This window comes from Scomber scombrus, chromosome 22, assembly GCF_963691925.1.
Source record: "Scomber scombrus chromosome 22, fScoSco1.1, whole genome shotgun sequence".
Taxonomy (NCBI): Eukaryota; Metazoa; Chordata; class Actinopteri; order Scombriformes; family Scombridae; genus Scomber; species Scomber scombrus.
In genome coordinates this window covers 24,159,364-24,175,805 of record NC_084991.1, presented here as the reverse complement: position 1 = coordinate 24,175,805, position 16,442 = coordinate 24,159,364, and the positions used below count along the sequence as shown (strand labels likewise).

The 16,442-nt window shown below is 40.7% G+C and overlaps 2 protein-coding genes and 1 long non-coding RNA gene across 4 annotated transcripts in view; 2 read left to right on the top strand and 1 right to left on the bottom strand.

Annotated features, from left to right (window-relative positions):
• The window catches only part of cped1 (cadherin-like and PC-esterase domain containing 1), a 28,742-nt gene extending 28,309 nt beyond the window's left edge, over positions 1-433 (bottom strand). The window contains exon 1 of one of the 2 annotated variants that reach the window (XM_062443449.1): positions 78-433. The gene's annotated coding sequence lies outside the window, so the exon portion shown is untranslated. The remainder of the gene's footprint in view (positions 1-77) is intronic. The other variant, XM_062443451.1, reaches the window with a different exon arrangement.
• Positions 434-6,037: 5,604 nt separating this feature from the next.
• Positions 6,038-16,442, top strand: part of LOC134004362 (ribonuclease inhibitor-like) — a 55,092-nt gene continuing 44,687 nt past the window's right edge. Inside the window, exons 1-2 of the mRNA XM_062443593.1 lie at positions 6,038-6,486; positions 10,245-10,418. Of these exons, the coding sequence (XP_062299577.1) occupies positions 6,038-6,486; positions 10,245-10,418 (623 nt within the window). The remainder of the gene's footprint in view (positions 6,487-10,244; positions 10,419-16,442) is intronic.
• Positions 10,993-12,464, top strand: LOC134004289 (uncharacterized). Its single transcript, XR_009927840.1, has 2 exons — positions 10,993-11,267; positions 12,294-12,464. It is a non-coding gene; the product is annotated as an uncharacterized LOC134004289 (long non-coding RNA).

Below are 16,442 nucleotides of genomic sequence, written 5' to 3'. Positions count from 1 at the left end.
ACCTGAAACACTCAAACTACTTCATCACTTGTTAAATCACTAAACAGAATAAACACTGATGTGTGAACTATAATAACCTGCTCAGCATGAAAGCAGCTGCAGCAGCATTTCATTCAGCTGGAAACAAACTTGTGACTCTTCAAAGGAAACGTTGCTGCTCCGTCTCTCTGATTATCCTCCAAATCCAAAGTGCGCAACGCTCCGTCTCCATCCGCCTGAGAAAGCAGAGCGTCCTATCAGCTGATCAGACTGTAACGCTGGAAACGTCACATGAACAAAAACACAAAAACACGTTGTTTCCTTCAAAGTACACACGTTTAAAAGCGGAGGAGGCGCGTCACAGAGAGCCAGCCTGGCAGGAACAGCATCTGCTTCCACTTAAATCTTCCAAGAGAAGAAAAACAAAAGAGCCGGATCAGTCAGAGCAGCTCGGCTTCATGTTCCTGCTCAGAGACTGGAAGAAGTTCACACAGCTCCTCCTGAAGTCTGAAGTCTCTGCTGCTCAGTAGGAGGTCAGCACCTCCCCCAAACACCCCCTAACCCCCCCCCCATACACTGAAGGCTGAGTTATTTCTGGAGAACACACACACACACAATGAAAGTCTGTCTACAGGTTTAGTTTTAGTTGATTTTAACAAAAGAAGAAGAACTCTGATCCTTTACTGCAGTAAAAGTACTGCAGTATTATAGTGATGTAGTATGCAGTATTACAGTAAAAGTACTGCAGTATTATAGTGATGTAGTATGCAGTATTACAGTAAAAGTACTGCAGTATTATAGTGATGTAGTATGCAGTATTACAGTAAAAGTACTGCAGTATTATAGTGATGTAGTATGCAGTATTACAGTAAAAGTACTGCAGTATTATAGTGATGTAGTATGCAGTATTACAGTAAAAGTACTGCAGTATTATGAGCGATGTAGTATGCAGTATTACAGTAAAAGTACTGCAGTATTATGAGCGATGTAGTATGCAGTATTACAGTAAAAGTACTGCAGTATTATGAGTGATGTAGTATGCAGTATTACAGTAAAAGTACTGCAGTATTATGAGCGATGTAGTATGCAGTATTACAGTAAAAGTACTGCAGTATTATAGTGATGTAGTATGCAGTATTACAGTAAAAGTACTGCAGTATTGAACTGTACAGATCTCTGGCTCCCCCGTGTGGTTTCAGACTGAACTGCAGCTTCCATCATTCTAGCATTGTTTTGGACCTAAACATAAAACCAGCTCCTCATACATTAGTGATGCTTCCTTTCAGCTCTCATGTTGCATTAAGTCAATCTGAATAAAGAATAAATGATGTCGATTAAAATCTATTTATAATCCAATCAAGTGTTTAGGTTGTAAGACAGCGGCTGTAAGGAGTTAGCACCATTCTGTTTCAGGGACAGACTCATTTACATATCAGCTGCATAAAAGCTGAATGCAACAGCATATCTTCTGAGACTGGCCCTCAGGAGGAGCATAGAAAGGGAAACCGGATTGGCCCAGAAATAGACAAATAAGACCTGAACAACTCCAGAGCAGAACCTTTAATACCTACACAATGCTCCAGCTCAGAGAGAAGGATGCTGTGGTCCAGCTCAGAGAGAAGGATGCTGTGGTCCAGCTCAGAGAGAAGGATTATGTGGTCCAGCTCAGAGAGAAGGATGCTGTGGTCCAGCTCAGAGAGAAGGATGCTGTGGTCCAGCAGAGAGAGAAGGATGCTGTGGTCCAGCTCAGAGAGAAGGATGCTGTGGTCCAGCTCAGAGAGAAGGATGCTGTGGTCCAGCTCAGAGAGAAGGATGCTGTGGTCCAGCAGAGAGAGAAGGATGCTGTGGTCCAGCTCAGAGAGAAGGATGCTGTGGTCCAGCTCAGAGAGAAGGATGCTGTGGTCCAGCTCAGAGAGAAGGATGCTGTGGTCCAGCAGAGAGAGAAGGATGCTGTGGTCCAGCTCAGAGAGAAGGATGCTGTGGTCCAGCTCAGAGAGAAGGATGCTGTGGTCCAGCAGAGAGAGAAGGATTCTGTGGTCCAGCCCAGAGAGAGAAGGATTCTGCTCACAGAGATTAAAATCTACAAACACACTGTGAGTTTACAGGAGATTAATATTCAGGATGTGTCATATTCATTCACAGTTTACACATTTACAAGTTCAGATCTCTTTATTCTCACGTCTTCAGCTGCAGATACAAGAAGAACGTTATCGGCTGCCACAGTTCACTGTGAGACTAGACCCTCATCTTCAGGAGCTCTCTGTTGACAGTTTTCACACCAGCGTTAACGAACCAATCAGAACATGTGAAGACACCAGAGTTCACTGAACCACAACAAACAGGTGAGCTGTGAAAGCAGAACACTAACTGGACCTTGTGCTGAGATTACACTTTAGCTTTTATTCTCAACATTAAAGACAGAAAACAGAACATTTTAACACATACATGTCTATAACTGAGAACACTGGATGTGATAGAAAGCTCCAGAACTGCTTCTGAGTATATTTGTAGTAAGATGTTTTTACTGAAGATCCTCTTGAGCTTCTCTGACATTTAAACGACTGCAGCCAAACTGGACTGTTTGTCAAATGAGTCAGATCCAGTACAAACACACAATGAGTTTCTATTGGCAGACAGACAGAAACACAACTGTTCTCTTATCAATGTTCTTTGGTTTTAACAGAGAGCCAAGATGAGGAAGAGGGACCTGCTCAACATCCTGGACCATTTAATAGACGATGAATTTAAGGACTTCAAATGGTCCCTCGAGGAAGAAAAGGTGGGCCACATCGAACCCATCAAAAAGAGCCAGTTGGAGAAGGCAGAGAGGAGAGACGTGGTGGATCTGATGGTGCAGAAATATGAACCTGCTGGAGCTGTGGAGGTGATGAAGAGTGTTTTAAAGAAGATCAGCAGGAATGATCTGGTGAAGAAGTTATCAAACATCAGCTCAGGATCAGAAGGTCAGTCACAGGAAGAGACAAACATGACATCACATCCAGACATCAGATCTGAGGAGAAACAGCCTGTGTCTTTATATAGTTTTAATCATTTTAGATTAAGATTCCTTCATTGTCATTTCTCAGAACAAATACATTAATAATAATAATAATAATAATAACTTCAATTTATATAGCGCCTTTCAAGATACCCAAGGTCGCTTTACAAGAGTGGGAGTAGGGGGGTAGGGGCAGGGTGAGGGTTTAGGGAGGGTAGGCAAGAGAGAAGAGGTGTGTTTTGAGGTGCTTTTGGAACTGTGTCAGAGAAGTGGCGGAACGGATAGGAGGGGGCAGGGTGTTCCAAAGGGTAGGGGCAATTGCACAGAAAGCCCTGTCACCAAAGGTCTTGAGTCTGGTGCGGGGAGTGCAGAGTAAGTCCTTGCTGGTGGAGCGCAGGGACCGTGACTGGGTGTACGGGTGGAGGAGGTCAGTGATGTACTTGGGTGCCAGTGAGTGAAGTGATTTGTAGGTGAGGAGGAGGAGGATTTTGTAGCTGATGCGTTGTTTGATTGGCAGCCAGTGGAGTTTCTTGAGGATGGGGGTGATGTGCTGCCAGGGCTTGGTGTGGGTTAACACCCTGGCGGCTGAGTTCTGGACATACTGCAATCTGTCTAGGGCTTTGTTGGGCAGCCCAGACAGGACAGCATTGCAGTAGTCCAGACGGGAGGTGACAAATGCATGAATGAGGGTTTCGGTGACTGAGTCGGTGAGTGACGGCCGGAGTCTTGAAATGTTACGGAGGTGAAAGAAGGCAGATTTGGTGATGCTCTGGATGTGGAAACTGAATGAGAGTGTGGGGTCCAGGATGACGCCCAGGTTCCGCACTTTGGGAGATGGGGAGGTGGGACAGCCGTCGATGACCAGGGTGAGGTCTCCAACCTTCCTGAGCAGTGGTGCTGGGGCCACCACCATGAGCTCTGTCTTGTTGGTGTTGAGTTTCAGAAGGTTGTTGGTCATCCAGGTTTTGATATAGTGCAGACAGTTGTTGAGTTGTATTGGTGGGAGCTGTGAGGAGGGCTTGGTGCTGATGTACAGTTAAAACAAAGTTATTATTTCGCAGGTAGATTTCTCTGCCATGTAAACACGTAACATGAACCAAAGACTGTAGAGCAGCTCAGAGAGACAGCAGCTGAATGAAAGTAGAGATCATTAGAGTGATTTATCCTTGAATTTAAACTCCAACTAAAACTTAAGCTAACACAAATTATCCTCTAGAAATCAAAATAATTTAGTTTCCACCACTTAACATTTGACTGTTTGTTGAATTCAGACACATTCAGGCTGTGAGGAAAAGTTCTGACTCAGACACACAGAGCAAAGCAGATAAAAAGTCAGGACTGATAAACGTCTTCTGTTACTAATACTGATAAAATAAGAAAGACATGCTTTGAGAATAAAGTCAGTGTAGAGGAGAAATCTGATCAGTGATTTGTTGCTTGTACAGATTTACAGTAACCAGTACTGTGCATGTTAACATGTTCCCTGATTACCCAGCTAACCTTTCTCTGAGTAACCTGCTTACATTAATACATGTAAACACACTGAGAGATGTTCACATCTATATTTTTCTTCTCTTTCAGCAGAAAGTGGATATCAGGAGGGTTTAGATGAACATCACATCATTCTGATAACGAGATGTCAACATCTGACTGAAGAAACTGATGAAGCAGGAAGGAAAATCCTCTTCATCAGCTCCTACACTGAGGTCCACATCACAGACGGAAAGAGTAAAGAGGTTAATACCCAACATGAGGTGATGCAGCTTGAAACAGCTTCCAAGAAGAAGACCCTCCATGACGCTCCAATCAAGTGTCAGGACATCTTTAAAGTCTTACCTGACCAACAGGAATACATCAGAGTGGTTCTGATGAACGGCGTCGCTGGCGTTGGAAAAACCTTCACAGTGCAGAAGTTCACTCTGGACTGGGCACAGCGCTCCAACAACCAAGATATCAGTCTGCTGATTCCACTTCCATTCAGGGAGCTGAACTTGATCAAAGATGAGCAGTACAGTCTGCTCACACTGATCTGTCATTTCTATCCAACATTACAGAAGCTCACAGCAGAGAAGCTCGCTGTCTGTAAAGTTCTGTTCATCTTTGACGGCCTGGATGAAAGCAGACTTTCACTGGATTTCAACAACAGTGAGGTCGTGTTTGATGTCACACAGAAGTCATCAGTCAACATGCTGTTGACAAACCTCATCAAGGGGAAGCTGCTTCCCTCGGCTCTCATCTGGATAACTTCTCGACCTGCAGCAGCCAATCAGATCCCTCTGACATTTGTTAGCAGGATAACAGAAGTACGAGGCTTCACTGGCGCCCAGAAGGAGGAGTACTTCATGAGGAGATTCAGTGATGAAGAGCAGTCCAGCACAATCATCTCACACATCAAGACATCCAGGAGCCTCCACATCATGTGTCACATCCCAGTCTTCTGCTGGATTACTGCTACAGTTCTGGAGGACATGTTGACTCCAGACCAGAGAGGAGAGCTGCCCAAGACCATGACTGACATGTACTCACACTTCCTGCTGGTTCAGACAAAGAGGAAGAAGAACAAGTATGAAGCACACAAGACAAAGAGGAAGAAGAAGTATGATGAGGAGCTGACGAAGGCTGACAGGAACCTTCTTCTGAAGCTGGGGAGGCTGGCGTTTGAACAACTGGAGAAAGGAAACATCATGTTCTACCAAGAAGACCTGGAGCAGTGTGGTCTTGATGTCACAGAGGCCTCTGTGTTATCAGGAGTTTGTACAGAAATCTTCAAAAGAGAGAAACACCAGAAGACAACAGTCTACAGCTTTGTTCATCTGAGCATTCAGGAGTTTCTGGCTGCAGTCTACATGTACCACTGTTACACCAGCAGGAAGACAAAGGTACTGAAGAACTTCCTGGGAAGATACTACAGTTACTTCCCGGGAGAAGACTACAAACACAGGGAATCAAAACCAAAGTCTTTCCTTGGGAAAATTAAAGTATTTCAGAAAGAAAGATAACTGTGACTCATCTGAAAGTCATCACAATTACCCATCCCTACACGACTTCCTGAAGAGAACCATGCAGAAATCTCTCAGAAGTGAAAATGGCCACCTGGACCTGTTTGTCCGCTTCCTTCATGGCCTCTCTCTGGAGTCCAACCAGAGTCTCTTAGGAGGCCTGCTGGGTCAGACAGACAACAGTCCAGAAACCATCCACAGAGTCATCAACAACCTGAAGGAGATGAACAGTGAGGATGATGATGAGTTTATCTCTCCTGACAGAAGCATCAACATCTTCCACTGTCTGATGGAGATGAACGACCGCTCAGTTCATCAGGAGATCCAAGAGTTCCTGAAGTCAGAGAACAGATCAGAGAAGAAACTCTCTGAGATCCACTGCTCAGCTCTGGCCTACATGCTGCAGATGTCAGAGGAGGTTCTGGATGAGTTGGACCTGAAGAAGTACAAAACATCAGAGGAGGGACGACAGAGACTGATCCCAGCTGTGAGGAACTGCAGAAAGGCTCGGTAAGTCCAGATGTGATTAACATTATAAATCAGTGTAGATTAGTAGTTTAGTTCTTTAATATAAATAATATAAATGTTTTATTATTGATAAAATATTGCTCTACTTGTTTATAGCTGAAATAACATGTCAGTTATATTTAGTCTCAGATGTGTAAATAATGTTTCAGTTGGTTGTTTCTAGCTGTTAAGTTAATGAACAGTTATTCTATTTATTTCTAGTCATTATTGGATGTTACAGTTGTTTCTTCTACTTCTCTTCCTTTGGGTGTTGGAGGCTTCATTCAAACCTGGTGAAACACATGAAGGACTTTAGAGGTTGTGGTTGAGGTTTTATTACAGCAGCATTTTATCACAACATATATCAGTATGTTACAGTTATCAGTGAATAAAGTTATTATTACATGAGCAGCTTCTGTACATCATATATAATCACACACTGTTTTTAACACTATGATTAAGAGTTTAAAATAAGTTCTGTTTCATTTTACAAAGAAGATTTGTGAAGTCAGAGAGAATTGCTTTCATCATCATTTTTTTCTTAAAGGTTTCTGAGACATTTCATAGTGAGCACGGAGGATCAGCCAATCAGCACACTGATTCAGTAATGTCAGTTATACAACAATATGTAAAGATAGCTAACGTTAACCAACATTAGCCTCCGTAAACTACTGGTCATAGAGACTAAACCCCTGAGTGTGTTGAACCGAGCAATGGAGCCTTTTATTTCTCATCAGTTCATCTTTTTATTGTAAAGAGGGAAGTGGTGTTACATGGTGTTGTTCTGAAGTCTTTCTGATATTCTGTTGGTAACAGAAAGAAACTCTCAGCTGTTTTCTCTCTTGTTGGTGCAGAGAAGAGTAGTAGCAGGAAATGCACAGAGGTCTGATCAATATATAAGAGCAGAATGGCAGAATTCAGCCTGTTTAAAGAGATCTGATACACATTAAAGCTCAATGTTATATTTTAATGCTGATACCCTGATAACATCTTTCTGATGACATCATGTTAAAATAATTCAACCTTATTGGTTTGTTCATTGTGTTTGTGCTGAATCAGTTTTTCAGATTCTCAGAAAAGAAAGTAAACAACTAAACGTCTAAATATTGAATACATTGATATTTAATGATGTACAGGTGTAATATTGTCAGGTCATTAGTTTCATTAGTGTTTGTGAACAGTCAGTAAATGTAGCTGCTTATGGATGTGAACCTGACAGCAGCAGGTAGACAAAGAGAGATGATCTTTATCAACTGGAACTGTTCACTGAGCTGAACTGAGTCTAAATATCCTGCAGTCACATTAAACATAGTGGACAGTAAAAGTGGTTTTCTAGTCAAGATGTCCTCATGTTAACTTTGTGGAGACAGACATGGGATCAGATCACACAGACACACTGTGCACATTATGGAAGCCTCAATGTAACTCCATGTTCTCTCCTTCATCTGCAAGATTAAAGCAAAACAAAGATTAACAGTCTGCAGCTATGAGAGAGAGTGATGAGAATGATTGTTTCATTCAAGCACAGTGAGACCATCAGCTGAACTGGGAGTGTTCTGGTAGCTTACTGGTTAAGATGCTTCCAGTATAACTGCAGCATCCACTGATCTCTCTCCTCTTGTTATAATACTAATAATAATACTAATAGAGTCATCAGGCTGAAGCATCAGCTGGGCTTTGGGCTGGATCACCTTATCAAAGCTGCTCAGTGTCTCCCTCTCTCTTCCACCAGCAACATCTCTTTTCTTTCTTTGCTTCATGTGTTTGTTATTGTCTAGCACACATTTCCCCTCATCCATGCACTTCCCTACACTACTGATTCTACACATTACACATGGAGTTTACATTTAGTTTGTTAATAACTTACTTTAATACATTATTTTAGTTTTTGAGATTCAAACATGTGTTCTCCTTGTTAGTCTGAACCTTGATCCAGTTCATGATAACATGTTGTAATATATGTGTCATTACAGACTTACTGACTGTGGACTCTCAGAGACTGAATGTGAAGTTGTGACCTCAGCTGTGAAGTCCAACCCTCATCTGACAGAGCTGCACCTGAGACTCAACAAACTGTCTGATTCATCAAAGAAGCTTCTGTCTGCTGAACTGGAGAGTCCACACTGTAGACTGAAGACTCTGAGGTGAGTTCACTGACTGTAACTTTGGTAGTTTTATTTTTTACTAGATGAACACATGCTGAGCACTGTGCTCACTTTACACAGTCAGTCAGTGAGGAGAGATTATACTAATATTCATAATATTTATAATATTTATATTATTCATGTTTATTCTGTCCAGTGATTTTTTTCTGTACAGGATGTTAACAAGAGGAAAACTCTCCTATTTTATGTTCCAAGAACTTTTTACGTTTCACTTTTACTTGAGTAGCAGAGTTGAATGAGTATTTCTACTTTTACCAGCTCTGCATACCAGATAGGCAATCCACAAGATCAGACTCAGAACATGCTGACGCTTTTTAATGACACATCACTAGAAGATATCGCATTAGAAAGCTGGCAAACATGCTCTGAATTAAACTCAAAGACGAAGCATGAAAATAAGTGTTTGCTGTACAGAATCATCAGTATCAGAGGAGCATGGTCAGCTCTGTACAAATGTTGGAAATAAAATAAAACTCTAATAGTGAAGTTTACTATTTAGAATAGCAGCTACGTACATGCAGCACTAGCTAGGAAGCTTACTGCTGAATCACTGGAACCCAAATGCAAAGTTAAATGCTGCATAGAAACAACATTCAAAGTTACTTTATGAAAAGCACTTGTGATAGATGTTACCTGTGGGCAAAGAAAGATGCTTACTTACTTACTGGAAATCTTTAGAGTGGCCTTGTTTCATGAACATTGTTTGATGAAGAAACAAAACAGAGCGAGGAAGCATCTTCTCTCAGAGAAGATCTTTGGCTGGACACAGACTGCGGCTCACTGAACCAGGCACCTGATCAACCTTAATTAGGACAGCTGATCTAATCTGTGTGGGACTTGACTTTTGAACAAAGGCTAGGTAAAACTATTGCTGCTTGAAGAGAGGAAGTTAAAGTGATGCAGACAGCAACGCAGATACAATATCTAGATAGAAATCCAAGTACTAGGCTACTAATATTTGCACACACATGTTCCCACAGCAGCAGAGAGCAGTCACGCTGACTGAACACTGCTTCAATGAACAGGCTACAACTGATAAACATGCAGTGAGTACAACAGCAGACTGAGCTGGTTGACAAAGCCTGATACTTGACATTTCTCCCAAGAGTCAACTACTTGAATCTGAATCATCCTGATATGCAGCAGCTCTGAAAGCTCTGAGCAGAGAGGGAGAAACATTTAAAAAGACAGCTGCAATATGATAGGCTGACAAAGAAGGTGTGTCAGTGTGCTATTGGTTAGATGTGAGCAAGTGATGTGAACAGTCTTAATTGAAGCCCCAGAAATGACAGAAAGGAAAGGATGAGCTGTGAGAAAGATCAGAATGACTGAGGGATGAGAAATAAAACTATAGATGTGAGCATGTAAAAAAGATGCTCTTCCTGTCTGAACTTTCTCTGAGCTTCATTTTTACATTTAAGGAATAAAATGCATAAGAAAGAATTGATTTAATAAAAAAGATGATGTGAACCACTGATGTGAAGAACAAATGTTGATCAGAATAATTAGCATCAAACTGTTTCATCATCAAATGCATGAAGTAAATATAAAGTGTCTTTCATGATAACATATGTTGTAATATATGTGTCATTACAGACTAAAGGGCTGTGGACTCTCAGAGACTCACTGTGAAGTTGTGGCCTCAGCTCTGAAGTCCAACTCCTCCCATCTGACACATCTGGACCTGAATAACAACATCCTGTCTGATTCATCAGTGAAGCTTCTGTCTGCTGGACTGGAGAGTCCAGACTGTAGACTGAAAACTCTGATGTGAGTTCACTGACTGTAGCTTTGGTAGATTTATTATCAATTAAATTTAAATTCTTCAGTGAAGTTTCAAATGTTTGGTTCATAATTTTCAGGATTTGCTGAACACAAATGTGTAGAATGTAAATGTTTTCAGGAATTTAAAATCCAGTCTTGTTGTGAGTAAAAATGACTTCCAGAGTTGAAACTAATATGAGGCTTCAGCAGTTCCACATATCAAGAAGAGGGAATTTAGTTCTAAATATTCTGTTTGAAACTGATCAAGTTTACTTGATGAAGGAGAAATATTTCTTTATTATTATTATTTAATGTTTTAATGAATAATGTCTGATCATTGATATTGATGCTTCAGAACACACACACACACACACACAGACACACACATGCGCATGCACACTCGCACATAAACACACACACACACATACACACTCGCGCGTGCACACTCGCACATACACACACAGACAGGCACACACTCACAGTATAAAAAAAACACACACACACACACTCAGAACACACATACACTCACACTATAACACACACACACACACACACACACACATACACACACACACACATACACACACACACACACACACACACTACTACACATTTAAAACCTGAACACATCTGATTGGATTATAAATGGATTTTAATCTTCATCATTTATTCTTTATTCAGATTGAGTTACTGCAGTTTGTCAAACACCAGCTGTGATTATCTGGTCTCAGCTCTGAAGTCCAACTCCTCCCATCTCAGAGAGCTGAATCTAAGATGGAACTTCCTGCAGGATTCAGACGTGAAGCAGCTGATTGATCTTCAGCAGAGTCCAGACTGCAGACTGGAGACTCTGAGGTCAGTAGAGAGTTGGAGTCAGTCTGTGCTGGTTTCAGCAGTTTAGTATTAAACACAGTCAGTATCAAAGCAAAGATCCAGTATTTCCTGGTGAACCTCCAACCTTCTCAGTGCTGCTTTCCTCAGTGAAGCTGTGAGAGGAGAATGGTGACAGGCTTCAGGATTGGACAGAAAGACAGAGAGAGAACAGTCAGCCAATCAGATGAGCCAGAAGCTTGTTGCGATCATGTGTTTGAGTTGATGTGAAGACGACTGTTGTTGTTGTGTTGATGTCTGCAGGAAATAAAGCTGACAGCCTTACAAGATGTATAGAGACAGTGGTCCTCATCATCAAACTGTCACACCATCAAATCTGATCTCAAAGTGTTTGTTCTCTCATTTCAACACTAAACTATTGATCAGTTCATCTTTGTCAGAGCTCTAAGATCAGTCTGACTGCAGCCTGCAAATCACTGGCTCTGATTTCACACAAGCATCATTACGTTTAGTAACCATGTGGTCTTTATACAGACCAGAACCTCTGCTGAAGTCCAGGAATCACAGCAGCTGTTTAGCTGAGAGCTCTGACTGATTGTCATGTGATGATTTAACAGCAGGAAACATCTTCAAATCCCACAGAGAGTCTGTAGCTTTAAACTTTGATAAGAGTTGACATGTATCAGCAGTAAATCCATCAGTAAACTGATGAGTGAATGTCTCTGTTACTGCAGTAATGATGTGTTCATGACTCTCAGCACTTTATTTCCTCTGTGGACTTGAGTGAAATCTGCAGAGGAAACACACTTGATAGTAAAAGTGTGTGCAGGTGTGTGAGCTTGGAGCTCAGTGTGTTCACTCCAACGCGTTAACATGAGAGCTGAAAGGAAGCAAGCTACGCTGCACAGCTGTTCCACTTCTGGTCTGAACAGGACTGAAGTCCCTGCTGCTCTTTATACTGGATGTGCTGCATCACTGACTGACAGCTGATGAAGTGAGTCTCACTAAACACTCATTTATCTCCTCTGTTCTTTCTTGTTCTCTCATCAGATGGAAGGGTTACTGGTCTCTGTCAGAGTGAGAGTGAACATCCAGGAGTGTTGAGAGAGGATCAGCTGGATCCTGATGATCCATCTGGAGTCTGGATCTGGATTTTGTCGTCTTCACTTAAGTCTCTTAACTGACTACAAACTGAACAGTTATCTCTGGATTTAGCTGAAGTCACTTTACAGATTTGTTCTACATGAGCTGTTTGATGTAAATAAAGATAAAAACAGGTGTTATAAGTCAGACTGTGAGCCTGGGCTCATATTTATCAAGCGTCTCAGAATCACACTGAGAGTTAACGAGGACTAAAACTAATGAATGAAGCAGAAGAGAATTGACTGTGACTTTCAGCAGGAGAAGGATTACTGCTGGGAGAGAGTGAGACGTGGCTGTTTTACCACAGTCAGAGCAGCAGAGTAGAGGGTCAGGACATTTCTGAGCTGGTTTTATGTTTAGATCCAAAGCTGAAAACATGCTGAACAATGTGTTAGTTTATCTGTAAATAAAATGATGAAAAATGCTTTTAATAAATTTAAAGTGACGTCAAATGTGTCAAAGATCTTCAGTTTACTGTCAGAGGAAAAGTTAAACTTTTGTTTTTAATTTTAAAAGAAAAAAAAATCTGGATTCTTTCTCTGAAAAATAAAAATAAACTAAACAAGAAATTAATTAAATAATGTTGAGATTTTTAAAAGTCTGAATTTTAAGAAAAAAACATGATATGCATATTTACTCTTTGATGGTTTTAAGATGACTAAATATTGACTGTTTTCATTGTTTCTGTAGTTTATGAAAGTTGATGTTTAGTGATTAAAGAGATAAAAAATGTGGTTGGTTTATCATTTTAATGCAATATTGTGGAAGTCAGGTCATTGTTTTTTCCTTGTTGTGGTTATTTGGCTGTAATCATATAAGCTGATATGTTTGACCAATCACAGATCATTTCTTTGTTCCTTCAGAAACTAGAATAGATTAGATTTGTTGTTTGCTCATTAAGACGAGCTGATGTCACTCTGTGTGTGTTCTGTCTCCTTATTCAACAATAATACATTTTAATCTTCAACCCAGCAGTGTTTCGTGTTTTATTCCATATGTGTGTTTAGTGTTTTCAGACCGTCTCCATGACAACATTACTCCATTTCTATCATCACTTCACTGGTTAGCTGTTTGCTTTAGGACTGATTTTCCTTTTAAAGATGTATTTTTGGGAGTGTTTGCCTGTATTTCCCAGTACAGGGCATAGAGGGCGCCAGAGAGGGAATGAGCTGCAGCAAAGGTCCCTGCTGGAATCGAACCAGCGACGCTGCCTTTATGTGGCACGCTCACTAACCACTCAGCTGTCAAGGTGCTCCCAGTTTTGGTTCATTTTGGTAATTCTTTTTAAATAAACTTCATTTGTTGAACCTGAATTCAGGTCGGTGCTTTATATGTTGCTGGTTAAAGGTTCAACCTTCTGTTTAAGGTTTTGTTGCCGTAACAATTAAAAGATTTGATTGTTGACTTTTAAAGCTCCAGATGACTTTTCAGAGTCTCGGTGTGTAAATATTAAAGGTTTCCAGCTTTTATATGCAGACATATGATGTTAAAATGAACAGTTTATATCTCATAATGATATTTAACAAGTTATTTACATAAAGCTGTAAGTAAACACTGCTCAGGCAATCAGCTGTATTTAACAATAACTATGTCATTTAAACTTGTAGGTGAGATCATGTGATCCAGCCCTATCCAATCACATCCTCTCCATCTTGTTTTCTACATTAGTGCAGCATCTTGCATGTATTGTACAACACTGCACACAGCGATAATGATGCAAACGGTCACAACTTGATTAAAAACATGAAATGTATCTTCTCCACTGTCCAACTCATCTCCAGCTGAACCTCCTGGTGACTTATGTGTCCTTACAGCTCTTTGAAATCTATCTGTGCCATCAGCAGTTTAAACACATGAATCATTCAATAAATAAAGCCACTATTAGTTTTTTCTCTAACTTCACACTGAGATGAGGGAAATTAATTAGTGCTGATTATCAGCACAGATAAATATGGAGCCTGGTCTTTGCTGTCAGGGCTCTGGATCAAGTCTTTATCTTCCTGTTGCATGTGGCCCTGAAGGGGGCGGTGTTGGTCCTGCTTTCTGTTGTTTAGTCTCTCTGTCTCTCTTTATCTCTCTGGCTCTACCTGACACTTCATGTTTTTAGGAAGAAGCACCTGAGAGTTATTAACAATCATCTGAGAGGATTTGAGGAGTGGGAGGAATCCTCCTTCTCTCTCTGGCCGCTGCCTCAAACACTGAACTGGGAACATTTTATTATTTTTTCTTCCCTTTTTTTCCCAGCATGTTTTTGAAATGTAGTTTCAGTCACCAAAGAAACATTAGTGTGAGGAGCTCTGACTGATGTTCAGCATCTTTATTAGAATAACATCACTGATCATCAACTTTAAATCACATCTGCTGTTTCTATCATGGACTGTGTGATTTAAAGCAGAGCGCTGTGATGCTGCAGGAGGCCACCAGGTGGCAGCAGAGGCTCAGAGGACAAATGTTAGAAAATAAAGACATCTACAGGACTTTATTATTACATGTTAACATGTTAAATATGAACAGAGGAGTCTTTTAACCCTTTACATACTGTTCATATTCTGACTCATAATTAGTCTCTACACCGATTCACATTCATAAATTCTCCATCAGTCATTAATAAATGTTTGATGAATCCTTAATGAAGCAGTGAGAGAGCCAGTGAGTCTGTTTATCTATGAAAAATACATATTTACAATCATTATATTATGGTCCAAGAGAACATTAGATAGAATATGAGAAGTGCTGCTTTCTTATTTTAAATCAGCGCAGGTCATTTGCATTTACAATAATGTGTCAGCTGCACAAACATTAGAGTAAAAAGGAAGCATTGTATTTCCATGTTTGTATATTCTGAGTCACATTAGGAAAAGTCCACCTGAAAGAAATGTTAGTATGTTTATATGATGTTTTAAAACTCTGTATGTTTGTAAAAATGTGTCAAATTAAACCCTGAGCAGTGTGTCAGCGTTAATATTCATCATTTCTTCTTTCTTTCAATTTCTGTAAAGTGCTTTTTAAAAGTCTCTTAATGTTCAGAACTGATGGTAAAATCTAACTTATGAACCTTTTGAAGCTTAACACACGTTTCATCATCGTCATCATCTTCTTCATCAGCAGGTCAAAGGTCATTTAGTGTAAACTGTGTCTGACTGATGATGATGATGATGATGATGGTGGTGATGATGAGGTTGATGATGATTTCAGGATTAATTCTAATCTTTATGTTGATTGTACAAAAGTTTTGGGGGCGGGGACTCTGCTGCTTTCCTATTGGTCCAATTAACTGTCAGTCAGTTTTCATCACTTCTATATGAAACTTCCTGTCTGAGTTTGGACCAGGCGAGGGTTCCAGTCCTCTGAAATGAGGCCAACCAGGAAGTAACTTAAAACTGCATTCTATCAAAAGGCCACCAGGGGGCGACCGTTTTGGTGTCAAAAGGACTTCCGTCTCTATACAAGTCAATGGAGAATTCACCAACTTCTCACTTGATTTCTAACCTCAGTAAACGTTTTCAAAATGTGTTTATGGTCTCAATCGCTAGTTTAAAGCCTTCTTCAATGCAGTATGATGTTCATTTGGGACATTTTGGCCTCCCTGATTTTATATGTGACGATAAAGCAGGGTATGCATTAGGGCGTGGCTACGTGGTGATTGACAGGTTGATTGGTTCACAGGTTCAGGAGGGCGCCTCATGCTCCTCCTGATGCCCATATAAGTAGAATCCATGTTTTTATTTTTCCCAGCATGCACCTGAAATGTTCAAGATTGCGCTGCTCAGATCCGATACTATTGGCCTCCGAGCAGCAGTCCACAAACCAATGGGTGACGTCACGGATGTTACGTCCATTTTATATACAGTCTATGGTTAGGACTTTTATTGTGTTAGCTTGTCTGTTAGCCACATCCATGCTAACAATCTTCCTCCTCTTTTCTAGTTCCTGTTTTTTGTTCTGAAAACATTTCCCAACATTTCTCAGCAGCAGCAGCAGTGAGGGTATTATTAGTCTGAGAGGATGGATGTAATTAATGCCTCAGAGAGGAGGAGCAGCAGCAGCTAAGAATAA